Source organism: Plecotus auritus (assembly GCF_963455305.1).
Source record: "Plecotus auritus genome assembly, chromosome: 9".
Taxonomy (NCBI): domain Eukaryota; kingdom Metazoa; phylum Chordata; class Mammalia; order Chiroptera; family Vespertilionidae; genus Plecotus; species Plecotus auritus.
In genome coordinates, this window is record NC_137783.1 from 150,975,236 (window position 1) to 151,002,531 (window position 27,296).

At 56.1% G+C, this 27,296-nt stretch overlaps 1 protein-coding gene across 1 annotated transcript; it reads left to right on the forward strand.

Annotated features, from left to right (window-relative positions):
• The first annotated feature begins 6,271 nt into the window (after positions 1-6,271).
• Positions 6,272-26,519, forward strand: EHD1 (EH domain containing 1). The gene is made up of 5 exons (XM_080642516.1): positions 6,272-7,007; positions 11,875-11,972; positions 22,409-22,821; positions 25,183-25,347; positions 25,753-26,519. The coding sequence occupies exons 1-5, from the start codon at positions 6,604-6,606 to the stop codon at positions 26,275-26,277; spliced, it is 1,605 nt and encodes a 534-aa protein (XP_080498642.1). The 5' UTR covers positions 6,272-6,603; the 3' UTR covers positions 26,278-26,519.
• Positions 26,520-27,296: the final 777 nt, after the last annotated feature.

The window sequence follows — 27,296 nt, forward strand, 5'->3', positions numbered from 1 at the left end:
AACACTGTTTTCCCCAAAGTGAAAATCTTCTTTGGATTTCTTTCGGTGAGCAAAAACAGGTACTAATGTAGGTCTTTCGTATAAGGGAAGTGATGTGCTGTGAACTTTCAAAACTCGGAGGGATACTTGTACCACAACAGCCACTTGTCAGCCCAAGGATCTGAAGGTCAGAAGTCCGGAGTCTGGAATGCTGAAATCACACGTTAACCTGGCTCAGTTCACCTCTAGGGACTCTGAGCAATCTGCTTCCACACTTGTCCTTGTTTTTTTAAAAATATATTTTATTGATTTTTTTACAGAGAGGAAGGGAAAGGGATAGAGAGTTAGAAACATTGATGAGAGAGAAACATCGATCAGCTGCCTCCTGCACACCTCCTACTGGGATGTGCCCGCAACCAAGGTACATGCCCTTGACTGGAGTTGAACCTGGGACCTTTCAGTCCGCAGGCCAACGCTCTATCCACTGAGCTAAACCGGTCAGGGCTGTCCTTGTTTTTTTTTTTTTTTTTTTTTTTTTTTTATACTTTATTGATTTTTTTACAGAGAGGAAGGGAGAAGGAGAGAGAGCCAGAAACATCGATGAGAGAGAAACATCAATCAGTTGCCTCCTGCACACCCCCCAATGGGGATGCGCCCGCAACCAAGGCACATGCCCTTGACCAGAATCGAACCTGGGACCCTTGAGTCTGCAGGCCGACGCTCTATCCACTGAGCCAAACCAGTCAGGGCAGGGCTGTCCTTGTTGATGGTTGGCCAGGATCGGCAGAATTCAGGTCCTTGCAGCTGTAGGACTGACGTCCCCATTTCCTTGCTGGTGGTCAGCTGGGGGCTGTTCTCAGCTCCCAGAGGCCACACACATTCCGTTCATGGGGCCCCTCCTTCTTCAAGTCCACAAGGGCGCGCTGACTCTTCTCCTGCTTTTCACCTCTGACTTCTGAGGCCAGCGGAGTAAACTCTGCATTTAGAGTTCATGTGGCAAGGTCAGGCCACTTGGCTAATCCTTGATCTAAAGTCAACTGTGCCATCCAACATGACCGGTCACCGGAGTAAGCCCACCACATTCGCCACCCCAGGCGTTATACCGTGTGCACGGCAGTGTGGAGAATCTTGGGGACATCTTGGAATTCTGCCTACAATTACCAAAGTGCAAGAGAGTGTTTCAGAAGGAGTTCTTGGAACCAAGGCAGGAGGCCAAGCTGATGAGCAGGAGATGGGGGCTTGACCCCAGCTCTGAGAGGGTCTCGCTGCATTCCTGCCCTGGAAGAAGCCGGAACATGTACGTCTGGGAGGGAACACGGAGTGGCCCTCTCACCTCCTCGGCATCCAGCTCCTTTCCAGATGACCCACCCCCACTGCCTGTACTTAAGGGCAGGATGGAGAAGACAAAGGTCAGCAATGTTCCAGCTGGGCCAGGAGGGAGGAGAGACTGACTGGCCGGGACAGCTCTATGGACCACCCAGCTCAGAGTGGCCTGTGTGGAGACTGAGATGGGAGAAGGAGGAGGGAGTTGTTAGGTCAGTGGAGGGGAGTGGTGGGTGGCTTTGGACAAAATGACCCTTCATTAAGGTGTGGAGTTGAGGGGCTGGGCCAGAGGCGAGAGGATGGACTCATTAAAGAGGAGCTGGTAGATCCAAAAAAAAACCACAAAAACAACAAACAAACAAACAAACAAACAAATAAAGAGGAGCTGGTGCCTGGCCAGTGTGGCTCAGTGGTTGAGCACCCACCTGGAGATCAGGGTTTGATTCCTGGTCAGGGCACACGCCCAGGTTGCAGGCTCGATCCCCAGTGGAAGGCGTGCAGAAGGCAGCCGATCAATGATTCTCCCTCATCATTGATGTTTCTCTCTCTCCCTCTTCCTTCCTCTCTCTGAAATCAATAAAATCATATTAATAATAATAAAAAAAGGATGAGCGGGGATCTGTGCCCTGGTGGTTCAGGACAGAATGACTCTGTAGCCCCCAACCTGTGAGGCCCACTGTGAGGCTCAGGCTGTTTTCCAGCCGTGAGGGCGTAGTGGGTAGAGGCCGTGGTGAGGGAGCAGAAGAACATGCCTGGAGAGGAGGTGAGGAGGGCAAGCGGCACAGAGAGGGCTAAGACCAGGTTCATTAGCAACACTCCCGCACCCCATGTTCAGGCTGCTGAGGTGAGCGACATCAGGGCTACACCCCCCATTTCCATCAGTGGAGAGAAAGGGGACCCCAAGACCCCACCAAGGGACCCCTGGTAGTACACTGCGAAGGCAGAGTTCTCGTGTGCAGTGATCAATCACTTCCCGTGGAGTCCCAAACGCCGCATTCCACAGCCAAGGCGTGGAGAGCAGGGCTGGGTGGTTCTGCACCCTGCACCCTGCGCCCTGTGCTCCGCTGCAGTTCTGCCCCGCAGCCCCTGCAAGATGGGGCCAGAGGCCAAGGGTTAGAGTCACGGTGTGGAAGAGTGTGGAAGCCTGGCAGGGGGTGGCACCTCCAGCCCACCATGTTTTTTTTTTTTTTTAATATATTTTATTGATTTTTTACAGAGAGGAAGGAAGAGGGATAGATAGTCAGAAACATCGATGAGAGAGAAACATCGATCAGCTGCCTCCTGCACACCATCCACCGGGGATGTGCCCGCAACCAAGCCACATGCCCCTGACCGGAATCGAACCTGGGACCCCCCAGTCCGCAGGCCGACGCTCTATCCACTGAGCCAAACCGGTTTTGGCTTTTTTTTTTTTTTTTTTTAATATATTTTATTGATTTTTTACAGAGAGGAAGGGAGAGGGATAGAGAGCTAGAAACATCGATGAGAGAGAAACATCGATCAGCTGCCTCCTGCACACCCCCACTGGGGATGTGCCCGCAACCAACGTACATGCTCTTGACTGGAATCGAACCTGGGACCTTTCAATCCCCAGGCCGATGCTCTATCCACTGAGCCAAACCAGTCAGGGCCCACCATGGTTTTTATTAGAAGTGTTCGGAGGCCTCTGCTGCTCAGCTCAGGAAAGCACTGCATCCTGGGGAGTCGCAGGCTGGGCACGCGGGCCGCAGGGCAGGGGCTGCTGCTTCATGAGAAAGACGCTCCAACACCTGCTCCCGCTGTGCCTGTGCCTCCAGTCCGCCCTTGCAACTGCAAATGGTTTGAGTGTGGCGAGAGCACAGTGTTTACATTCCGAAGGCCCAGCTGCTCATTCAGCCTGGTGACTTCGGGAAGCCACTCCACATCCAGGGCCTCGGGTTTCTTCTCCTTGAAATTTGGAAGCAGAGATCCTGACACTGTCACTTCCAAGCCGGCCGGCCCGGCTGCCGGACCCTCCGAGGCCTGGGGAGCCCTCGCTCCAGGGCCCTGAGCCTGCTGCGCCTCTTTAGGAGAGAGGCCTTGGGGCTGTGGACGCCCTTCTGGCCGGCGCTGGGGACCCTGGGCGGTGGAGCTGCAGGCCTCTCCAGTTCTTCACCTTGTGTTGGCAAAACTGATCTGTCGGCCAAATCTGTTTCTCATGACGGCACCACCAAGAGGCTGCGCTGATGTGCAAACTTTCTCAGTGGGAAGCATGAGCCACTTCTCATCCCAGGACAAACCTATGTGTCTTTTGGCTTTTCCCAGCCTGATTCTTCTGCCATATTTGGAGAAAAAAACAACTCATTTTTCTTTCTTTCTTTTTTGTTAGGTTGTTTTTAGAGACCTTGTAGACACTTCTCTAGCCCAGGCCACCTGGGACTGAGCAAACCACTCCGAGAGAAAGCAGGTGGCCCCTTTCCGCCGGCTGAGCCAGTATCTGAGGAGGGTGGGCTTTGCAGGTGTGTGTGTGTGTGTTTTAAATATATTTTATTGATTTTTTTTACAGAGAGGAAGGGAGAGGGATAGAGAGTTAGAAACATCAATGAGAGAGAAACATCCATCAGCTGCCTCCTGCACACCCCCCACTGGGGATATGCCCGCAACCAAGGTACATGCCCTTGACCAGAATCGAACCTGGGACCCTTCAGTCCGCAGGCTGATTCTCTATCCACTGAGCCAAACCAGTTAGGGCTGCAGGTGTATGTTTGTGAATGTGAAACACACACACACACACACACACACACACACACACACACACTGGGAGTGAGGGATGGACATCATTTCTGAGATAAAGGAAACATCTGAACCCTTTCTCAATCTTTCTCCCCCGGGGGGTCCGAGCATGGACAGAAAGTGAAACAGAGAAACCAAAAGTGAAAGGGTTCATTCACGGTTCACAAAACTTTCTCATCCAATAGAAGCTACCTTACTCAGAGAGCAAGGAAAGAAAGTTAGGACATGTTCCCAGCGCGGGCCGTCCCAGAAGCCGAAGCCGCCCGGGATCTTGGCGCCAACTCTGGGAAACGAACATTTGAGCTTTGTGCGGGAGAAAGAGCCCCTCTCCCAGCCCTTTGAGCTCCTTAGAGAAAACCACTGGCCATCCACGAGCAACAGGGGCTGGGCTTCGTTTATAAATAACCCAGGAACATTTTGTTTTCAATTCTACAGGCGGGGCTTCCCCAGCACACAGGGCTCTGGGGAGAGATGCAAACCGTGGTGGGTCAATGGGCGTGCTGCGGGGACCCCGCCCCTCAACACTGCATTCAGGCCACTCAACAACCACTTCTTTCAGGGTCCTCGGCCTCGGGCCCTTCCCTGGAACAGCCCAGAAGCTGCATCTCCGGGGTGGACCCCTTTAAGTGCCACGGAGGAGGCAAGTCCTTTGGCTCTAAGGCTCACCCAGGAAGTCTGGACTGGGCCTGCCGGAGGCTCCTGTCACCAGCTGGCACACAGCCTTAGAGTGACAGCCTGCCTAGGGGTCTCAATACCCTCTTTTGAGGAGAATGCTTAAAAAAGGGCTTAGGACTTCTTTTCACATGTTTTACTGTGTGTGACTGATGGAAAGATGCTAATGAAATCCAAATAAAAGAGGTAAATCAGGGGCCTAAGAGTACAGGCCAGGCTCTCCAATGCTTAGAGAGGAATAGGGGAAGGCAGTCCATTTAACATTACTTATTCTCTCAGAAGACACTGAGGCCTGACCCCCTAAGGGTGGGTGATCAACCTCCTATCTTGCCCCCCTGACTCCCCTCCTCTAATATTGTTTATTCTCAGATTTGAGTTCCTACCTCAGTCCTCTTAGCCTGACAGTCAGCCTGCTTTCTTCCCAGATATAGGCACCCCGCCCTCCAGGCTCCCACATCTCCCAGAAGCCACAAGTTTGGACAGGAGGTTTCCAAGCAAGTTCCCAAGTACATTTCAGATCTGTCCAGGAGCCTCCCCGGACCCCCTCCTGCACTTTGGTGTCCTGTACTGGTTACCTAACAATCACAGTCCCCAAAGCTCTGACATCACCCATTAAAGATTCTCACCAGCCTGGACAGGCCAGGGGACCTGTGTGTGGCCAGGGATGATGGCAGGAAAATGAGCCTAGTGGGACAGCCAGAAACTGGTAGGTAAGAGTAAACTCATGGCAACTGGTGGTGACCTTGAGAGGAAAGCGGAAGTATTTGGGTTTTTAAATTTCCCCAAAGTTCCCACAAGATTTCACTGTTGCCCCACGTTCCCCCTCCTCCCCACAGGGGGAATTTCCTCTTCCTCAAAGCGCATGTGGCCAGAGTGCCTCAACTTCCTCATGACCCCCTCCCACCTTCCCACAGATGCAGCCTCTTTAAGGAAGGTATCTCTTCTCCCCCACATCCCCTGTCATATGCGTCCTCCACTGCTGTGTCCATCTCCTAATTCCCAGCCCTTTGGCCTGAGGGATGTCACCTCTTGCTGCTAGTCAGACTTTCCCCATTGGTCTCTCCCTCCGCATTTTTCTCTGCCTAGTCACCACCCCGCCTTGGATGTTCAGCTTCCTCTACAATCTCTTTCTCGCTACTGCCTCTCCCAAAGCAGACAAAGATGCGGGGATGAGAGGAAGTGTCAGGGAAGCGGGAGCGAGAGGAGAGGAGGAGGCAAGGAAGGGCAGGCCGATGGGCGCTGGCCTCCGGGGCCCTCCCGAGCTTCCCTGGGTTCTGAGCCCGTGGGAGGAAGACGACCATTTGGGGGGTAACTGCGGGTGGGCGCGTAGTCGGGAAGCTGGGGTGTTTAACTAGGCATCTCGCGGATGCTGCAAGTGCAAGGCACGCAGGCCCCCCGACCTCCTCGCACCCAACTCCCGCTTCCCGCCGTTCCCACAGCAGCACTTCCGGGAGCCGCCCACTAAGTGTGAGGCGAAACAAGTGTGGTTGCCATGGCACCTGGGCGGGCGGGGAGCGAGCCAGCGGCGCTCGCGAGATTTGGGATCGGCCAATGGGAGAGGGGGCAGGGAAGACGTGGCGCGGGGTCCGCGGGCCGGGCGCTTCCTCCCCCTCCCAGTTCCCGGCCCCCTGCGGCGCGCACGCCCCTGCGCGGAGACCGGCCTTATAAAGGGCGCGGGACGGGGCGCGCGCTTCACTCCGCGGAGGGCTCTGCGCGGCCTGTGACGTGCGCCTGCGCAGTGCGGCCCCCTCCCCGCCCCTTGCCCCGCCACCGGGCAGCCTCTCCGCCCCTCGGCCGGCCGGGCCCCGCCTCGGCTGCGCGCCTCTCCCCGTTCCAGACGCCGCTCTCCCCGCAGCAGCCCGCCCGGTGTCCGGCAGCATGTTCAGCTGGGTCAGCAAGGACGCCCGGCGCAAGAAGGAGCCAGAGCTCTTCCAGACGGTGGCCGAGGGGCTGCGGCAGCTGTACTCACAGAAGCTGCTGCCCCTGGAGGAGCACTATCGCTTCCACGAGTTCCATTCGCCGGCGCTGGAGGACGCGGACTTCGACAACAAGCCGATGGTGCTGCTCGTGGGCCAGTACAGCACGGGCAAGACCACCTTCATCCGGCACTTGATCGAGCAGGACTTCCCGGGGATGCGCATCGGGCCCGAGCCCACTACCGACTCCTTCATCGCGGTCATGCACGGCCCCACCGAGGGCGTGGTGCCGGGTAACGCGCTCGTCGTGGACCCGCGGCGGCCCTTCCGCAAGCTCAATGCCTTCGGCAACGCCTTCCTCAACAGGTACTCGCCCCTTGCCCTGGGGAGCAGGGGGCAGCCGGAGCCCCGACCCCGCGCGCGAGTCTCCCGCGGCCGCCGCCCCGACCCCGCGCTCGGGTCTCCCGCGGCCGCCGCCCCGCCGTCCTTTGTCTCCAAGGCCCCGGCGAGACCCTCAGCGACCACTCCCTGGGACGGGACAGGGACAGGGGACAGGGTCCTCTGCCGCTTCATGGGAAACCCACCTGTGGCTCTGGGAGTGGGCATCCCCGGCTCCCCCTCCCCGGGTCTGTCACCTCCCAAAATTTTCTAGGTTATCAGTTTAACTCCCAACCCACCCGCCCAGCCCCGCAGCGCCCAGCCCCACTTCCCTCAGAACTAGGGGTTTAATCTTGTCCCCACATGCTTCCCCCAGACTGGACGCACCTAATTCATTCAAACCACCCCTTCCTTCCCTCGAGGGTCTGTTTCTTAAGTGGAAAAATATGGTGAAGCTTTTAGCCATTCTTTTGCTGCTGTGCTGCGCTGTGCTGCGCCGCGCCTCCCCTGGGGACGCTGGTTTGTGTGGACAGGGAGGGTCTGCTGCGGCCTGCCCCGTTGGCACCGCAGGCCGATGGGCTGGGACACTTCTCTCAGGGTCTGGGCTGCCTTAAGGGTTACAGGAGGCGGCGTCAGGTGGTGACCCTGGAGCCCTGGAATGAGATTTGGACCCTGAATCCCTCTGTAGACTCACTAGGAGGTTCCTTAACCTACTTGGTTACGTTTCCCCAGTTAAATGGGTGAAACTTGCCTTCTCGTGATGAGAGGGATCGGTCCTCCAAGAGTCTACCCTTCACGATGCTACCAATGAAACGCATTGACCTCTCTAAGGAGTGCAACAGCCAAACTCACTTTAAAAAAATACTATTGATTGATTGTTGATTTTTTATTAGAAAGAGAGAGAAACATCAATTTGTTGTTCCACTTACTTACATATTCATTGGTTGATTTTTGTATGTGCCCTGACTGGGGATGGAACCTGCAACCTGGGTGTATGGGGACGATGCTCTAACCAGCTGAACTACCCAGCCACACTCACGCTTCTGTAAAGGAACTCGGAGCCCTAGTCAGTGTTCCTAAAATCCTTACCCCTCATCCCCATGGTGCATACCAGGGGACCTCACCGATCTGCCACCGTCCCACTCAAGGAGTGACTCCGCATGCCGTGCTAAGTCTGGGTCTGAGCAACAGCCTCGCTGCCTTCCAGGTCTCCGCCCTGTATGACATTCCTTTCCAGACACTGTCCAACTGGACAGGGTGGACCAGCTTGCCCCCAATCCAAGCCGCCCAGGCCTATTTCCAGTCACAGAGCTGACCATTAACAGGGAAGACAGGCTGCTGTTGTCATTTTGCGCTTTTCAGGCCTGTAAGCCTGCCCTCCTGTTTTGTAGCGAATGGCATTTGTGTGTCAGGGCCTGAGTTGAGTCAAACCCTTTGGGGAGGGCTCCTGAAGAGGTGCGGCCCTCTTAGCCTGGAGCCTCTCTCCGGAGGATGCTGGCGTTTTGGAATTATTGTGTCTGTAGATCGGGGATTGGCTCAGACTGTTAGCTGGTGGGTGCGGTGCAGTCTTGTGGGAAACTTGGCTGCTATGCTGGGAATTCCAGGCATTATTAGGTCTCTATGTTCACGCAGAACTTTGGGAAGCTGGAAGGAAGGGTAGCTATACCTACCTCATTTGCCCTTAGGTTTCCACTTCTGCTTGTGATAGTAAACCTTTTTTTTTTGGAAGAAGAAATGGGCATATGGCCTGTTTTTTTCATTGTTTTGAGAGAGAGATATATTATCTATATTGATACGTTGTTCCACCCATCCATGCATTCATTGGTTGATTCTTACATGTGCTCGACCACAACCTTGATGTGTATTGGGACGACACTCTAACCAATTGAACTACCCGACCAGCGCATACGGCCTCTTTTCTGAATCTGCAGACATAAAGTTTTGGAGCTAGAAGGGATCTCAGCCATCTAGGCCAGCGGTTGCCAACCTTTTGGACCTCACGGACCACCACAGACTACTGGTTGGCATCCGCTCCTCTAAAGGTTTCCTTATACCCGTGGTCGGCAAACTGCGGCTCCCGAGCCACATGCGGCTCTTTGGCCCCTTGAGTGTGGCTCTTCCACAAAATACCACGGCCTGGGCGAGTCTATTTTGAAGAAGTGGCGTTAGAAGAAGTTTAAGTTTAAAAAATTTGGCTCTCCAAAGAAATTTCAATCGTTGCACTGTTGATATTTGGCTCTGTTGACTAATGAGTTTGCTGACCACTGCCTTAAACGAGCGGTCGCCAACCTTTCGGACCTCACAGACCACCAATGGTCCGCGGACCACCAGTTGGCAACCGCTGATCTAGGCAATCCCCACCTCATTAGTTCAGGAAACTAAAGGCCCCTGAGCCGGGTTGATTTGTGGAGCTCACCCTGCAAGTGGTTGCCTGCGGACTGTGTGTGCAGCCTGTCGCTGCTGCTTCTGCCTGGCAAAGGGCAGTTCGGGAGTGCTGGGCCCAGACAAGCACTTGGATGATGTTGGTGTCCCAGCAGCCAACAGCCACACTTGTTTCCTTCTTGCCACCACCTCATCTCCAGAGGGTCCCCAAATGCTAATGGCCCTGCCTAAAGGCCCTTACAGCCGAGGGTAGGGGGCATGGGTTTGCACTGAAGCCAAGGCCTGAGCTGTGTCAGCCTGTGCCTCCTGGCCAGCAGGGCACACAAAGGGGGCTCTTCTCTGGCTGGCACAGCCTCTCCCAGGGCTCTTAAAGAGACCCATTGAGTCATGAACTTGACTTTCCGGTCTTTTCCCCCTTCGTGGCTGTTCTAAGACCAAAATCGGATGGAGCTGACTGAGGGAGGCAGGGCAGTCAGGGTGTCCTAAGATGGTCCTGTGAAAACTCATTGTGTGACCGTTCCCACCCCCTTGTAGTGAAGTGAAATCTGTGCATCCTTGTTGGTGAGAAAACGGGATGGGATGCATCTGTACCGCCTGCTCCCCACTGTTTCCACCGCAGAGCAGTTGTTTCTGAGTCCTGCGCATGTTAACTTACTCGCCAGGCTCATTTACAAGGCTTTATTTCTTTAAGATTTTTAATTGATTTTTAGAGAGAGAGAAAGAGAAACATCGATGCCAGAGTAGAACATCATTCAGCCGCCTCCTGCACACCCCATACCAGGGATCAAGCCTGGGTACCTGCCCTGACCAGGACTCGAACCAGTGACCTGTCAGTGCACGGGACGACACCCAACCAAATGACTCACAGCGGCCAGGGCTACAAGGCATTTATGTACTAGAATGCGACTCCCTGGAGCCAGTTTTCCTACGAATCCTTTTGGTTTCGTCTTCTCTCCAGTGACTCCCTTCCCGAGCAGGAGCCCCAGGTCTGGCACACACTTGTTCACAGCACGCAGCTCCAGCTCTGCTGCTGGCACCGGGGTTTGTTCACCTTGTGGGGCAGCTGGTTTTGCTCTGTTGTTTGTACGCAGAACCTTTCACCCTTAGCCTGGGGGCCCCTGGTCACCAGGGGGTGGGGCCAAAAGGGGAAGCTAATCAGCTCTGATTCCTCCCTGTTGTTGGAAAGGCAGCTTTAAGCTGTCCTGCAGACGTTGGGTCAGTGCTCACAATACCTTTTCCAGAGACCTTGTCAGAGGAGCCTTTTCTGTGTCTAATCAAGAATCTGCGCTCCAGTTGGGACAGCCCCTTGCTGTTCTGGGCTGTTCCAAGGCCAGTGGGAACTTGGGCACACAGCCAAGTCCTCACCCATGAGTTGCTAGCCTCTCTGTGGCTTCGTTCCTTTTTTTAAAGGATTTCTTTTTTCATTTCAGAGAGGGGGAGAGAGATAGAAACATCAGTCATTGATTAGCTGCCTCCACGCTTTGACTTTCAGAGAATGATGTCTACTTCCCTGCCCGCCAACAGCCTGTGTAGTCCTCCAGCTTTCACTGGCCACCCCTGCAGTCCCTTCCCCCAAGGAGTGGGGTGGAAGGGAAGGGCTGGGCCCAGCAGCAAGTAGCAAAGGACCTACTTACTCTCTTTGGTGTGTGGAAAGGTAGCCAGTGGTGTTCTGGCCAGTGTGGCTCAGTTGGTTGAGCATCATCTCATGTACCAGAGATGTGCTGGTTCAATTCCCTGTCAGGGCACATGCCCAGATTGTGGTCTCAATCCCCACTAGGGGGGATGCAGGAAGCAGCCAATCAGTGTTTCTCACATGATGTTTCTCTCTCCCTTCCTCTCCCTTTAAAATCAATAAAAACCAGTTCTGGTCGGTTAGTTCAGTGGTTAGAGCGTCGGCCCTTGGACTGAAGGGTTGCAGGTTCAATTCCTGGTCAAGGGCCTATATCTCCATTGCAGGCTCAATTCCTTGCCCCGGTCAGGGCTCATGCAAGAGGGAACCAATCCATGTGTCTCTTTCACATCGACGGTTCTCCCTTTCTGTCTCTCCCCCTCCCTTCACTCTCTAGAAAAATCAATAGAAAAAATATCCTCTGGTGAGGATTAACAAAATAAATAAAACAAATTAAAACATTTTTTAAAAAGAAAGAAGTGTAGCCAGTGGTTGAATGGTGACCTAGGCTCATGCTGACATGTCAGCAGCTTGAATGCTGAACTCTTGAACTCTGGGGGAAAGCTAAATGTGAGGGACGTGCTGATGTGGGTCAGTTTGAGCCTGCTGGCTGGATATCAGTTAAGAGACTATGTGCAGTCTGCTGGCCACCCCTGGCCACCCCTAAGGTGATAGAAAACCTCCTTTAAGTTTCTTGCTCTCGGAAAGGAAGCAGAGGTGGATGGAGCACAGAAAGCACCGCTGTGCCCTCTAGAGCAGCGATAACTGAGTCTTGACCTCTCTTCCCGGCTCTTGCTCGTGCAGGTTCATGTGCGCCCAGCTGCCCAACCCGGTCTTGGATAGCATCAGCATCATCGACACGCCCGGGATCCTGTCTGGAGAGAAGCAGCGCATCAGCAGAGGTAAACAGACCCACACGGCCCAGGGCCCCTGTGGCGGTCGGGCTGCTCCCCTCTGAGTCCGCGATGCAGACCAGATGCTGCCCTTGAGGTCTGTCCCAGCCTAAGGAAGAGCCCATTGCCCATCAGCCCTCCGTGGCCACAGTTCTCGGAGCCAAGGAGCTCCTTCCTTCCTTGGCTCCTTTGATGAAGTTACAAGAGCCATCAGGTGAAACCACAGCCAATGTGTGGCTTTCATGCTTTCCCGCCCCTTGGGCATGCTGGAAAGGAAGCCAGGACTGGAGCTGGGGCCTCAGGCTGGCTGCGAGGTCATAGGAAATTGCTTAGTATCTGGGCTCCAAGGTGCCTCAGCCAGCATTGCTGACTGTGAACAAGCCAGCCCCCGGCTCTCTGGGCTCACTCACTTTTTTTTTTTTTAAATACATTTTTATTGATTTCAGAGAGGAAGGGAGAGGGAGAGAGGGATAAAAACATCAGTGATGACTCATTGACCTGCTTCCCTCTGCACACCCCACACTGGGGATGGAGCCCACAACCCGGGCAGGTGCCCTGACCGGGAATTGAACCCTGACCTGGTTCATAGGTCGATGCTCAACCACTGAGCCGTGCCGGCTTGGCTGGGCTCACTCACCTTAGTTTGTGTTGCAAAGCTTTGCCTCCCAACACCGTATACTTTCCTGTGAGTCCTGCAGGCGCATGGGAAAACAGGTGGACTCCAGCAAGCTACCCGGAGGAGACTGGCAGGAATTTGTTAAATGCTTAGGGGCTAGTGGAAATGTGTTTAAATTGCTTAAAGGCCTGCAAGCAGCCACCTCCCTGGGTGCTGCCCACGGCGGAAGTTGTTTGTGCTGAGGATGAGTGCATCAGACACATTCAGTTGTGTAAACTCCTGGTTCGATTTTGTCAAGCTTTTCTGAAGATCTTGTTCAGGATGTGCCTGAACTGGGTTCTGTTTCTGCTGTCCACCCCCCAACCCCCGCCTTTTGTAGAAGGGAGGGAGCTCGGGGCCTAGAGGTGCATGAGGGCAGGCAGATGATATCTGGCAGGCCAGGAGTGAAGCTGCAGCTGCAAATGTGGAAATGAAAAGAGAGCAATCTCAGAGAGGGGTTGAGGACAAGGGAAGTTTGTTTACCATCAACTCGAAAATTTTTCCTGCACCCTTTCCCTCTGGGCCGCCCAGCGTTGACGAGCTTTGCACTGAAGCCAGCAGCCTGAGATTTGGGGGGTAGTGTGTGTCTGCTGTAGCTGTGAGGGGTGGGGCCCAGTCATTGGTGCTGGCAAACCTTCTCTTCCTTTCCAGGCCTCTGTCCCCTGCCTATAGGATTGCATCAGAGCTTACTGACCTGCTCTAGCTCTGTCTCTAGCTCTGTCTTAAGCTTTTAGGTTCTCCACCCAGGGATAATGACATCCTAGGGGTTCAAGGGAGCAGATTTAGGGACCCCTTTTTATTTTTTATTATTTTTATTTTTTTTAAAATATATTTTATTGATTTTTTACAGAGAGGAAGGGAGAGGGATAGAGAGCTAGAAACATCGATGAGAGAGAGACATCGATCAGCTGCCTCCTGCACACCCCCTACTGGGGATGTGCCCGCAACCAAGGTACATGCCCTTGACCGGAATCGAACCCGGGACCCTTCAGTCCGCAGGCTGACGCTCTATCCACTGAGCCAAACCGGTTTCGGCAAGGACCCCTTTTTAAAGGCCAGGGCCAGTTTTCTCTTATTGCTGTTATTATTCCAACCTGGTTTTAAGAAAGTGCCTGATAAGCAGAAGGCTTGACATTTCCCAAAATAAGGCCAGAAAAGCTGAATCAGTTACTCTTAAAGGGAGAGTGCCCCAACGGGGGATTTATTCTCACTCTCCCTCCAGGGGTGAGCTATCCTGGAGGGACTTTCTCTGAACCTCTGCAGAGCTTTCTGTTTAATGACCTGGAGGAGTAAACGGAGGGCTTCTGACTGGGCCACCTCCGGGCTTCCACAGTGCTCCCAGCCCCAGGGGCCAGTTGTGTATATCTTTGCATAAAGGACAGTAGCTCACAAAAAGAGGCTTATCTTCCCAGAATGCTGCCCTCAGTGTGGCCTTCAGAGCTGGGAGTGAGGTTATTTAGGGAGAGGATTTCAGGTTCTGTGGCCCCTGTTGTCACGGAAAAGGGAACTCAGAAAAAGCTCTTTCCACCAGTGCTGGGAAGTCCCCTGCTGGGCTGTCTTTGACACTTCAGCTTGTTTAGAGCTCAGCCGGCTGAGGAGTTGGGAGTGTATGTCTTGCTACATTAGGCACCCAGATCCTGTCTGCTAGGATGTCGCCGTCCCTGCCTCCCTTTCTCTCCCGAGAGCAGTGCGTCAGGGTGCCCTCCAGTCACCCAGAGTGTGTTTGACTGAGGGCTGGGGAGCACGCGGTGGGCAAGGCAGCCCTGGCCCTCAAGCCGCGTGCAGATGGCAGATGCTGGAAGAGGAAGCCAGCAGGAGACGGGCTCCATTAGCTTTCCACCTGGCTCCACCTGTGAGCCCTGCTAGTCTTCTCCAGGTGTGTGGTGTGGGCCTCTGGGTCCCTGGGCAGCCACAGGCCTTCCCACCCATCATGGACAGCAAGAGGGCGACTTAAAGAGAAGCACATGGCCTGGCTGGGTCGCTCAGTTGGTTAGAATGTCATCGTGATTCTCCAAGATTGCGGGTTCAGTCACCGTCAGGGCACATACAAGAATCAGCCAATGAAAGCGTAAATTAGTGGAATAACAAAAATTGCTGTTGCGCTCTCTTCCTTCCTCCCTCTCAAATCAATTTTTAAAAACATTTAAGAAAGGCAAGTGCATTGTTCCGATAGGAGAGGGGTTTTCCTCCTGTGAAGTAGCGAGACAGAAACTGATTTTGCCATTTCTATCCCTTCGTAACCCTGGAGGTCTCGGTTTACAGCATTTTACTAAAAGGAACCGAGTTGGAATTTGCTGTGGAACATGTCTGGTGTCAGCATGTTATCAGCAGGAGAAAGGCCATCATGCGGGGCCTCTTAGATGTGCTGGGTGTGGGTCCAGGGGTGGTGGCCACTGGTGGATGGAAAGGGAGGGGATTTCTCTCTGAAGCCCCACCCGTCAGTTACTGCAAAGGTCCCATGTCGCCTGGTCCAGCAGGGCAGTCAGAGCAGGGCAGTGTGTCCAGGCTTCCTGGCCGCCGCCTCTGCTCCCTTTGCTGCTGCGTGGAAAGCAGGTGTGTCCCTCTCGGACAGAGCCAGCAGAAGCCCGGTTCCCGGGCAAGCAGCATGGCGTCTGGTACACCAGCCTCACTCCCTGGAAACAGAACATCCTTCTGGAGGTTGCATGTGCATTGGAATTGCTCATTACATCAGCTTCCATTCCCATCCTGCTGCCTGGTCCCTCCTGACTTTCCCCGTGGTCCCTACTGTGTGCAGGAGGTACTGCTGGAAGCTAAGGTAGGACCGTGCAGGCCCCCTTCCCTGTTGGGCTAATATTCTGAGTGACTTTATAGATAGTGTTCTCCTGTGTCAGCCAAGAGAGTGACCTGCGGACGCAGGGTTCATCGGGAGTGCTGCCTGTGCGACAGACAAGGCATCCCAAAGGGCGTCTGGGGCCGGCCGGCCTGGTGCCCTGGGCTGCCCCGCTGCTGGGTGCCTGCAGTCGCATCAGGGTCCTTGGTAGCAGCGGGGGGGCACCCTCAGGTGGAAGTCCCAGCCAGCGCACTCCCTGCCATTGCCGCGTGGCTGAGCCGAGCCGGAACTTGTGGTCTCAGTTTTCCTTGTGGAAGGTGAGCCAGCAGTGAAGTGCTGTTTGGACTTGGATTAGGAGGTCGGAGCCGGCTGGCCTTGTGCCATGTGAACCCACTTCACGTAGTTGTCACAGCAGCTGCACCTAAGAGGAAGCTACTGCTTTTTAGAGGAGGAAACGGAGGCTTAGCAAAGTTGAGTAATTAGCCCAAGATGACACACAGGCTCGCGTGTGTTGGTGCTAGGGTGGGAACCCAGCAGAAGCTGTGCTCACACTGCACTGTGCTGAGAGGGTGCTCTGGGGTGAAGGAGCCCCCGAGAGCTTGGGTCAGACAAGCCTTTGACCCTCTCCGGTCATCACTGTGCAGGGCTTCTGAGCTCTCCGACAACGCCTCTCTGCCAGCCTGAGATCAGCATGGACCAGAAGTCACATGGTGGCATCTTCCTTCCCTGTTCTCTGCACCAGTCCTCGGAGCCCTGACCATGGCTGCCTGGTCCCCTGGGTTCTCACTTGCCCTCCACCCACTGTCCCTGGTTCCCAGGGTCTGTCCAAGACCAGGAGCCGGCCTGCTCCTTCATAGTCAGGCTCTGCCTCCCCAGCCCAGAGCTGGAGCCCTCATCCCTGAGCCATCCCTTCGTGCTGACCCTCATGCTGACCACGTCCTCAGATGCCCCCACCCCTAAAAGCCCTCCAGGCCAGAGTTTCACCAGGGTTTTCAACCATAGAATGCTCCATGGAGTTTCCCCAAAGCCCCTGGTAAGGCTGGAGTGCTGCGTGCTCCTGGCTTCCCAGCGCCCACAGCACAGCTAATGATGGAAGGTTCTAGTCCCAGGCGGTACTTTAGGGGCCAGAGCCGCACAGAAGCTGCAACCGCAGGAGCCGCTCCAGTGAGAGGATAATGTTCTCGTCCGGGCTGCAGGCATTTCTACACGGACTTCCTGCCCCGGTGCCCAGGGCACAGCTGAGTGCCCTACAAATGTCAGCTGGTTGAAAATAAAGACGCTGGAAAATCCAGGACTTCCCAGACTCTGATGAGGAAGACGCTTTTCCGAATAGCATCTTGAGCTGGAGGGAGGGAAGCACTGACTCAGCGGGGTTTCCCTTCAGATTCCAGGTCCCCTGGGTGCTCGGCCCCTGGGCAGCTCCCTCCTGAAAGCCTTCCTCTCCCCGCTGCCCCCCACCCCGGCCCCCCGGCCCCTGTCCAGCCAGACAGCTTTTGGCCCAAGCCCAGGATGAGAATGCTGCCGGCTCTGCCGAGGGGCGTGGGCCACTCTGCCTGCGGAGGAGTGGTACCAGCTGGTGCCGGCACTCAGCACCTGTTCCGAGGCTGCCAGCCCGGCGGCCGGCTGGGTAGCAGCTGGCCCGAGCGCCTGCAAATGTTCAGTTTATATTTGGGGTACGAAGCATTCTTCACGCATTAGAGCGATCGTTGCCTACACACCCATCAGAACCAAAGCTTCTTGAGTCCAAAGTACAAATCCTGTGAGTAAATACTAGCAAACATTTACCAAGAGCTTACAATGTGCCAGGCGCTCACTCGATGCCCACAGCAGTGCTTTGTGGGCGAAGCATGCCGTCTTCACATTACAGATGAAGAAACTGAGGCGCAGAGGGAAAGTGGCCTTGCTGGGGTCACACGGCTGGTGGTTGAGTAGAAGCTCCAGGATTCAGATGGGGGCCTGGTTCCAGAGTCCATCTGTCCTCCCCGCTGGCCCTATCCTTTTGCATTGTTGGGCCAGGTTTACGGGGTCTACATTACACACAGTCACACTCACCTTTTTTAGGTGCACAGCTCTCTGAAGCAGTCATGTAACCACCACCACGACCTAGGTCTGGTCTTCCCATCACCCCAGAGAGTTCCTGCGCCCCCTTGTAGTCACTCCCGATCCCAGGCAGCCCACTGCTCTGATACTTGTCCCTGAAGTCGTGCCTTTTCCAGAAGGTCAGAAGTGGAGTCGCACCACTTGTATCTGGCGTGTCTGTTTTCACTCGGCCTGTGCTTTCGGCTCATCGCGCGCCTCGGTGTCAGTCGTTTGCTCCTTTTGTTGCTGTGCTGTCCCAGCCGATGGGTGCGCCATCATTTGTTATCCGCTCAGCTGGTGGAGGGTATTCGGATTTCCAGTTTGGGGCAGTTTTGAATAAAGCTGCTGTAAACGTTTGTGTACAGTGCAGATTTTAATTTTTTTTTAAAAAATATATTTTATTGATATTTTACAGAGAGGAAGGGAGAGGGATAGAGAGCTAGAAACATCGATGAGAGAGAAACATCGATCAGCTGCCTCCTGCACACTCCCCACTGGGGATGTGCCCGCAACCAAGGTACATGCCCTTGACCGGAATCGAACCCGGGACCCTTCAGTCCCCAGGCCGACGCTCTATCCACTCAGCCAAACCGGTTTCGGCTCCGATTTTAATTTTTTTACTTATTGATTTCAGAGAGAGGAAGGGAGAGGGAGAGAGAGAGAAACATCAGTGATGAGAGAAAATTATCTATTGGCTGCCTCCTGCACACCCCCTATTGGGGATGGAGCCCGCAACCTGGGCATATGTCCTGACCAGGACTTGAACTGTGATCTACTGGTTCATGGGTCAAAGTTCAACCACTGAGCCACACCGGCCGGGTGATTCTCAGCTCTTTAATATTTGTTTTGCTCTCCTGGTCCAGCACGAGTTGGAAATGTGTGTGATGGAGAGCTATGGTAAGAAATACCCAGGCCCACGCAGCTTGAATGGCAGGAAACAGAAGTTGATTGGAGACAAATGCTCTATTGTTCATGTTCTAGAAGCTTTCGGAATGTATGAAGCAGCTTTTCCCCTCTGGCTGCTGGAACTACCTGTGTCTGGAGGGTGCTGGAGCAGGGCGAGCAGGCGCCAATCACAGCTGCTGCCTCTGCACCTTGGTGCTGGGTGCTGGTGTGGGGAGAGGGAAGCGTGGCTTGTCGGGAAGGCAGACCCCCCCAGGAGGCACCCCAGGAGGCAGAAGGGACCCAGAGGAGGCTCAGGAACCCAGCCAAGGTGAGGGCCTCCTGTCCACACAGCCCGATGGGTTCCACCTTTCCCCTCTCTTCTCCCAGTCCCCAGGACTCTGTGCGTGGGAGGGTTAAATGTGCACAACGTGAGACTTAACCATATTTCGTTGTTGTTCATCCTCACCTGAGGGTATTTTTTCCATGGATTCTTAGGGAGAGAGAGAGGGAGGGTTGCCTCCCGCACAGATCAAACCTGCAACGCAGGTACATGCCCTTGACCAGAAATCTAACCCAACACCGAGACTAAGCAACAGTGGCCAGAGCTAGACTTAACCATTTTTTAAAAGATTGTTTTTACTGATTTCAGAAAGGGAGAGAGAGAAATATCAGTGATGAGAGAGAATCATCGCTCAGCTGCCTCCTACGCACCCTCTACTAGGGGTCAAGCCCAAAACGCAGGCATGTTCCCTGACCAGGAATGGAACCGTGACCTCTCTCACCGAAAGTGAGCGCTTTCCATAATAAACAGGAAATTTCATTCACCTGCAAAAAAATGGGCTTAGCTCTGTTGGCTCTGAGTTGAGGTGTTGGTGAGTGACAGTGTGCAGCCGCGGGGCGCTCAGCTCTGGCTGGGGCGTAGGGATCTGCCGGCTGTGACTCCCGGTGCCTCACTCCACCTCCTCCTTTCCCTTTCCCCATCGTGCTCTTGGCCCCCCACCGTTGGGGGAGGGGGAGGCCACGATGGGTGGAGTGTGGGGGTGACCTCAGCTCCCCGCTGCTGTCCTCACGCCTGGGCCAAAGCTAACTTGGTCTTGAGCCCAGCCCATCAGGGCGCCCCTGTTCCCAGTGCTTTAATTTTGGCATTGCTGCCTCCCCAGCTGTGGGACTCTGGTCATTTGAACTTGGTCAGTCTGAGGACAAATAGTTTGACGAGGGGAGCAGTAGGGCCTCATTTTTGCTGAGAGGGAGCCTCTGTTCAGTCCTGAGTCATCGCTTTTTCAGCGCTGACCTGCTGGTCGCAGAGCCAGCCATAAAAGGCGCTGGCGGAGTGGCCTGGGCAGGCCCTGCAGACTCCTGAGCCCGAGCCGGCACAGCCACCGCTCCCTGCCCCGCTTTCCTCAGCCTGCGTCTCCGCCTTCCTTTCTGGTTTTCTGCAGACAGCTTCGCTCTGGGCGTGCTCCGTGGCTCTGGGCCCCGATGTGCTGGGGCCACGGGGGCTGTACTTTGGAACCAGCAGCCTGTGAGGCACTTGCTCCATGCCCTGCCACTGACACGGGAAGCTGGTGGCCCTGCCCTTCCAGCCAGCTGCCCGGGCCTTTGGAAGGCTGGCTGCTCCCCTGCCCAGCCTGGGGGTTCAGAGTCACAGGGACTTTGCTGCCCTCCCCCTTCCACCTCACCTCCACCACGTTAAGAAACCCCAGCCAGCTGAGTGGCTGCCTCTGGTCAGAGCCTCCTGTTTCCTGGCGTGCTGGGGTGGGCGAAGCCTCTACATCGCCCTGGAGAGGCTGCCATGTGGGCAGAGCAATGGATTTCGGGGCTTCCTTAAGTTTCGGTGTCTTGCCACAAGAGGAGAGCTGGCCTCTGGCCTCAGAGCCAGACCCGACATTTGTCGCATAGTTCTTGACCAGTGATGCAACCCCAGGCTGCTTGTCCCTTGTTCCAGTGGCCCTGTCACCCCTCCCCTCGCCTGCCCGCCTCCATGGAAGTCATCCCAGTGCCTGGGCCTGTGCTGGGAGCCCAACACATTGCCCCCTGTGACCCTCCCATGATCTTAGGAGGAGGACTTGGTTTTCAAACTTGATGGACGAAGACTGAGTAACTCAGAAGCTAAGCACTGAAGGTCACGAAGTCAGTGGCTGGAGCTGGGAGTTGAATCCAGAACCGTCTTCTTTAAAATCCTGTTTTCTGAGTGCCCGGGGAGAGCTGGGAACGCCGTGGCTTCAGGCGTGCAGACAGCTCTGAAGCACACTTGAACCTGGGGCCTGGCAGCCAGAATGTTTATCCAACCAGGCAGGGGGCCAGGGTTCTGGCCCAGTGGAGGCGGCAGCCTCTCGGAGCCGGGCTGTGGCCTGGCACTCAGCCCTGAGCTCAGCCTGGCTGCACAGGTCCCTAGAGCGGGACCGCCCTCCCCACGGCCCTGTAGGTTGCGCTGGGCCCTTTCTTGACACTTTGTCCTTTTCTGTGGTCTCCGCCCCTACCTGGTTGCTTTTCTGTTCCCCTGGTCCAGAAAGCACAGTCTGAATCCCCACCTGGCAGGGGGTTGAGCGGGGCTAAGGAAGGGAGATCGGGGTGGCTGGTTTGTGTCCCGGCTCTTCTCCATAGGAGTGGCTTCTCTGGCTAAATCTCCGGAGCTTGACTGCACTCTGGGAAGTACTGGGGGCTCCTAAGAGGGCCGGCCCACATTTGGGTGGCCCGTGGATGCAGGTGAAGAACGAGAGTTCAGATCCCAGGGACAAGGGGGCTTGCCCAGAATCACCCGGAGAGGAAATGTGCGCAGGGGCTGGGACCCAGGCTTCCCAGAGACGCTTAAGTCCTTGTTTCCACATGGGTTCCTACCTCTCCTTAGGATTCCTAAAAGGTGAGAAACGGTTTCCCTTCTTCTGGGGGCAGTGAGAGAAAGGGCACCATTTTGAAGTGTAATTACAAAATAGGAGGCAAATTCAACCTCTGCTATAGAAACCCCAAAATCCCCGGCTCGGTCGGCTAGCAGGCAGCTTATGTGAGAAGTAGCCGTCCAGCAAGGCCATCCTGGACGCTCAGCTTTGCGCTCCGAACCCAAGGTGGCTGCTCCAGCTCCCATTGTCACATGTACATTCTAGCCACAGGAGAGGAGAAAGGACAAAGGGGTCACACTCCTTTTCTTGTTCATTTCTGCTGCCTGGCAGCCTGGGCGAGGCGGGGCGGGTGTGTCCAGCTGAAATAAGACAATTGTTACTGAAGGGAGCGTTCCGGTTAGCGCTCTCTGTTAGCGCTCTCTGCCGCAGACGCCCGTGCACCACTGGTCGTGGGAGCCAGCAGTGAATGGAGTGGAAACGAGTCAGCCCAGCCTTCACTTTAGGGAAGTGTCAGACCTAGCGAGGGAAGTGGTTTGTCGCTTCGTGAGCTTGTTGTGGAGCAGAGGTCAGTAAACTCTCATTCGGGGTCAGAAGACTTAATGCTTTAGGCTTTGCAGGCATTACAGTCTGTCGCAACACCCTGCACCACCCGCTGTAGACAAAGGCAGCCGCGGGCAGTGCAGCTGGCGGTGTAGCCCAGTAGAACCTCATGTGGAGAAGCAGGTGGTGGCCAGATTTGGACCCTGCGCTGCAGTTTGCCAGCCCCTGTTGTAGGGAATGCATGAGATCCCTTCAGAACAGGGGGCCTGGCAGGCAGCGGCCCCGGGTGCTCGCGCTGTTTTTCGCCGTCACTGCTGTGCCAGAGCACCTGGCTGGCAGCACCCGAGTCTGTCCTTGCCACACAGGGCTGAGCCGCGCTGCTGGGGCCTCCTCCTCACTCCTGCCGTAGCCAGACCCCCTTCAGAGCGTGGGCTTTGTGACTTCCTTTGCATTGCTTATTTTCTAAGCGTCTCTTACTGCCAGGCGCTGCATGGGTGAGGGCGCTACTGTGGTGGGTACAGAGATGGGAGACCTGATGACTCCCTCAGGGTGCTGTGAGCACATTCTGGAAATGTAAATGACCCAGGTGGAGAGGTACCAGGCCACGGCAGAGCACCTGTCCCTTGGGGCCCCTGAGCTCACCCTCCTCTTCCCACAGGGTACGACTTCGCAGCTGTCCTGGAGTGGTTCGCCGAGCGGGTCGACCGCATCATCCTGCTCTTTGACGCCCACAAGCTGGACATCTCCGACGAGTTCTCAGAAGTCATCAAGGCCCTCAAGAACCACGAGGACAAGATCCGCGTGGTGCTGAACAAGGCGGACCAGATCGAGACCCAGCAGCTGATGCGGGTGTACGGGGCCCTCATGTGGTCCCTGGGGAAGATCATCAACACTCCCGAGGTGGTCAGGGTCTACATCGGCTCCTTCTGGTCCCACCCCCTCCTCATCCCCGACAACCGCAAGCTCTTCGAGGCCGAGGAGCAGGACCTCTTCAAAGACATCCAGTCTCTGCCCCGCAACGCTGCCCTCAGGAAGCTCAACGACCTGATCAAGAGGGCAAGGCTGGCCAAGGTAGACCTGGGGTGGGCACGCCTGCGCTGGGGTGGGCTCCTGTGCTGGGACTGCCATGGGGCCCGGGGATTGGTCTGCCCTGCCTTTTGGGCTGCCCAAGGCCCCAGCCACAAGGGCCTCTGCAGACCCCCAGCCACAGCCCCATTGCACTGTGTCAGAACCAGTCCTCTCTCTCTGCACCTGTGGGCGCAACTATTTTTTTAAGTGAAATTCTTAATGCACATAAACCTCAAACTGGAAGGTCCCTCTGTACCGTCAGCAGCCTGGGGAGTGGAGGTGGGCGGAGGTGCAGCTTAAGGCCTCACGGGCTTCCCCCCACAGGTCCCTTGAGCACTGAAGTACACTCAGCAGATGCTGGCGCTGGGGTCACAGTGGGGACTGACAGCAGGTCCCCACCCTTGTAGCGCTGGTCAGCCATAGGGGGAAAGCATACAACATATAAAGCACAATTTGGGGAGACCACAGGCTGCTGCAGAAGCAGACTGGGGTGCTATCTTGATGGGCTGGGCCAGGCTGGGGGGCCTCTAGTGGGAGCTGATGCTTAAGCCAGGACAGGAAGCTAGTGGAGAGGTGGGTTTCTAGCCTGTGGGCCCAGAGAGAATGCTGGGTGGCTTCAGTCTCCAGAGGCCCTGTGGAACCATCCCTGCCCCTCTGCGGCAGCACAGGGCGTGCTGGCACCTCCTGGCAGCATTTCAATTGCTCAAGAGGTTGGAATCTCAGTGTCTGGCCAAGCACATGAGACCCTGGGGTGGCTGGTCCGCGATGGTGGCCTGCAGAGGCCCTTGTGCATCCCCGATCTCTGACGAAAGGGCCATGGTGAGCAGGGCGGCGTGCAGAGGCTGGGAAGGCAGTGCGTGGGCGTTTTGGCTTTGGAGAAAGCAGTCCTGTGGCCTGGGAAGCAGTCACCCTGGGCCCCTGAGTACAGGACTGAGGATGGGGCTTCCCCGCTGGTCGGCCGGCCTGTCCTGGGAGAGCCGAGAAGAGCCCTGTGGGCCTGCTTCTGCCTCAGGGAGCCACTGCCCGTGTGTAGCCCTGAGGTTTTGAGACTCCGCCATGGACAGAGCACAGTGGCCCAGGGCACCCCACACTGTCTTGGGGCCTGGTGTCAGGTAGCTTTTGGCCTGAGTAATGAGAACTGATCCTCATCCTTCACCACCGGCTATGTCTGTTGCCCAGAGTGCTGGACCAGAACATGGGAGCTCGCTGGGAGATGGGTTCTCAGGCCCCGTCTGCCCTGCTGAGCCAGTCTGCACTGGGACGCGAGCCCCTGGTGGCCTGTAAGCCTAGACAAGTTGCAGAGGCCGCAGGAGAACACAGGACTGCGCGCTCTCTAGATGTATCGCTGCGGGCGCCTTTGGTGGGTGCCGCTTGTTCTAAGAAAGGAGCCTGTGAGGAAACCTGAGTAATTGGCTCCTGACCTCAGAGGACCGAGGGACACCCAGAGCTGAAGGAGGACGGGCAGTGAGCGCAGAAGAGACCACAGGGAAGGGTAGACCCCCTCCCTGCCCTGCCCCTCTCCTGCAGGGCTGCCGAGCTCCGGCCCAGCCCCCTTCCAGGACAGAACAAAGGGCAGACTTCCTCCTGCCTGTTCACTCACAGAAATGGCTGTGTCGTCTCCTGGCCTGCGGGCGCATTGAGTCCCTTTGCCTGGGAAACCGGGTCTCCAGTCTTGTTCCCCTACCTGCTGTTCCCGCTCCTGGAGTGAGCAGCTCTGGCTCTGGTGGCTCTCTGTGCTGACTCTGGCCTGTGGCTCTTTGTGACAGGCTCCTGGCCCAGGGCAGCCAGGCCCAGGCCGTGGAGGGGATTGAATGGGGTGGAGTCTGGGAGAAGGTGGCTGGCTGGCTGGCTGCAGCCCTCCTGGGCTGGACACTGCCTGGCAAAGGCAGAGGATTTGAAGGGCTGGTGCCCTGGCGGGTTGTCATATTACCAGACCGATCTGAGGAAATGAAGGTGTGCCGTTGAATTGGCAAATGTCTAAGCAAGGTACTGAAGCTACGATAAAGCTTGAAACATCGGGGGAAAGCTTGTGGCGTTTTTCTAATCCTTAGTCATCCCCAAGGTTTTGGTAATGACAAAGTGGAGCATAATCAGGCCCTGGTGGAGTTTTATGACCTCAATGTGAGTGTCCACATGTCCGCACATGCAGGCGGGGGGCCCTGCCCCTCTGCCCCGTGGAGGGGTCCCTGGGGGAGGGAGGCTGCGGGAAGCAGAATGCGGGCTTTGGACTGCCTTTGCCCCCCCTCCCATTCTCCCCCCACACACACACACACAGCCCCGGCTTCCTGGGGCAGCCCAGGCACAGGGCACGCTCCTGCCGAGGTGTCCAGGAAGCCTGTGACGCGCGCCCCTTCTGCCACACAGGTTCACGCCTACATCATCAGCTCCCTCAAGAAGGAGATGCCCAATGTCTTCGGTAAAGAGAGCAAGAAGAAAGAGCTGGTGAACAACCTGGGAGAGATCTACGCCAAGATCGAGCGGGAGCATCAGATCTCCGCTGGCGACTTCCCGAGCCTCCGCAAGATGCAGGTCCGGTGGCCCGCGCCCTAAGCAGACTGGACAGCATGAGGAAGGCCAGGGACACTGGGTCTCTGTGGGGTGGGGGCTCCCAAAATGGAAGCAGCTGGGTAAGTCACCAGCCCCCCACCCAAATCGGAGAAGTTGACCCAGGTCCTCAGGGAATGGGGTCAGGGCCAGGCACTCTGGCCTCATCCCAGTTCATTCTCTCCATAGCCCTGCCAGGAAGGGACTCTTTTTACCTTCCAGTTTACAGATTGGGGAGGCAGGGCCCAGCGGGGTGAACCGAGCTGCCTGAGCTGTGAAGTGGTTTGGGCTGTGAGGAGGAACCCGCTTTCTCCTGGGAACCCCCTTGCTTTGCCCACTCCGCCTGGAGTCTGGGAGGACCCAACCCACCTTCTCCCCCCGCCCCCACAGGAACTCCTGCAGACCCAAGACTTCACCAAGTTCCAGGTATTGAAGCCCAAGCTGCTGGACACAGTGGACGACATGCTGGCCAACGACATCGCCCGGCTGATGGTGATGGTGCGCCAGGAGGAGTCCCAGATGCCCTCCCAGGTCGTCAAGGGCGGTGCCTTCGACGGCACCATGAATGGGCCCTTCGGGCACGGCTACGGCGAGGGGGCCGGGGAAGGTATAGATGACATCGAGTGGGTGGTAGGCAAGGACAAGCCCACCTACGACGAGATCTTCTACACACTGTCGCCCGTCAATGGCAAGATCACGGGCGCCAATGCCAAGAAGGAGATGGTGAAGTCCAAGCTGCCCAACACGGTGCTGGGGAAGATCTGGAAGCTGGCCGATGTGGACAAGGACGGGCTGCTGGACGACGAGGAGTTCGCCCTGGCCAACCACCTCATCAAAGTCAAGCTGGAGGGCCATGAGCTGCCCACCGATCTCCCCCCACACCTGATCCCACCCTCCAAGCGGAGGCTCGAGTGACCAGCCGGCCCCGTGCATCCAGCCAGCAGAGACGGGGGGAGGGAAGGGTCACCGGTTCTCAAGGTCCATAAAGACTGAGTGGCTGTTTCCTCAGCTCTTGAAAAGGAAAACCACCATCTTTCTTTTAAAGGCTGTTCCTGGGCCCAGCAGGGGAGGCAGGGGTGATACTCGTATGTGAATGATGGAATTTTATGCACAAGAACTATGGATATTTTTAATATATAACGTTAGAGGCGGCCTTCTTTCTTGCCTCCTCCTCTGTCTGACAGCCCCATGCCTTCACGCACACAGCTGGTCTCCCCCCTTGCCTCCCGCTCTGGCTGTGCAACACTCGGCGCCCCATGACCGTTCCCGGCATTCCCGGCGCGCCCCTCCTGGCAGCTGCCGGGCGCGGGGGCCTGTGTAGACAGAATGACTGGATCTGGTTTATCCCTAAGCTGAGCGGTGCTTCTTCGGGCTAGTGGCTTCCTCCCCACGTCCCGGAGTCCGTTCTTGTGCCTTTTGCCACCTCAGCCCCCTGCGCACAGCCCTGCTCTGGGCTCTCAGAGCCTCCCGCCCCTTGCTTGGCAGTCACAGAAGCAAGGCCCAGCTGCCTTTGGGGGAGCAGAGGGGTGGCTGGGTGTGAAAGAAAACATCTTCCAGAAGATCCATAAGCTAGTGTTGGTTCTGTAAAAGTAACGCCTCTCAGACTTGACTGAGCTTTCCAGTCCCTTCCCAACCACTCGTTCAGAAGCTGTGATTTTTGTCTCCTTTTCCACTCGAACCAGGGGCAGCTCCACCCAGGAGCCATTGGAGGGTGTGCAGAGCTCCCCCGCCGGGGACCCCAGAGGTGTTCTCTGCGGCACCCTCTCACTCCCTGGACATTCTGGTGCACCTCCCTGCCCCACCCTTGGGTGGGTGCTAGGTCCTCATGAGCTTGGCATGGTTTGGTGCTCTAGCCCCGGCCTAGTGGCCAGAGACCAGGGATAACCCAGCCCCTCCCCTCTTTTACCTCCATCACTTCCCAGGGAAGCCTTCTC

What these genes read in the sequence shown, in the direction of transcription:
- EHD1 (XM_080642516.1), top strand. Translation starts at nt 6,604, where the DNA reads ATGTTCAGCTGGGTCAGCAAGGACGCCCGGCGCAAGAAGGAGCCAGAG. An exon ending in GGCAACGCCTTCCTCAACAG is followed by an intron (nt 7,008 to 11,874) that starts GTACTCGCCCCT and finishes TTGCTCGTGCAG; the next exon opens with GTTCATGTGCGCCCAGCTGC. An exon ending in CGAGCCTCCGCAAGATGCAG is followed by an intron (nt 25,348 to 25,752) that starts GTCCGGTGGCCC and finishes CCGCCCCCACAG; the next exon opens with GAACTCCTGCAGACCCAAGA.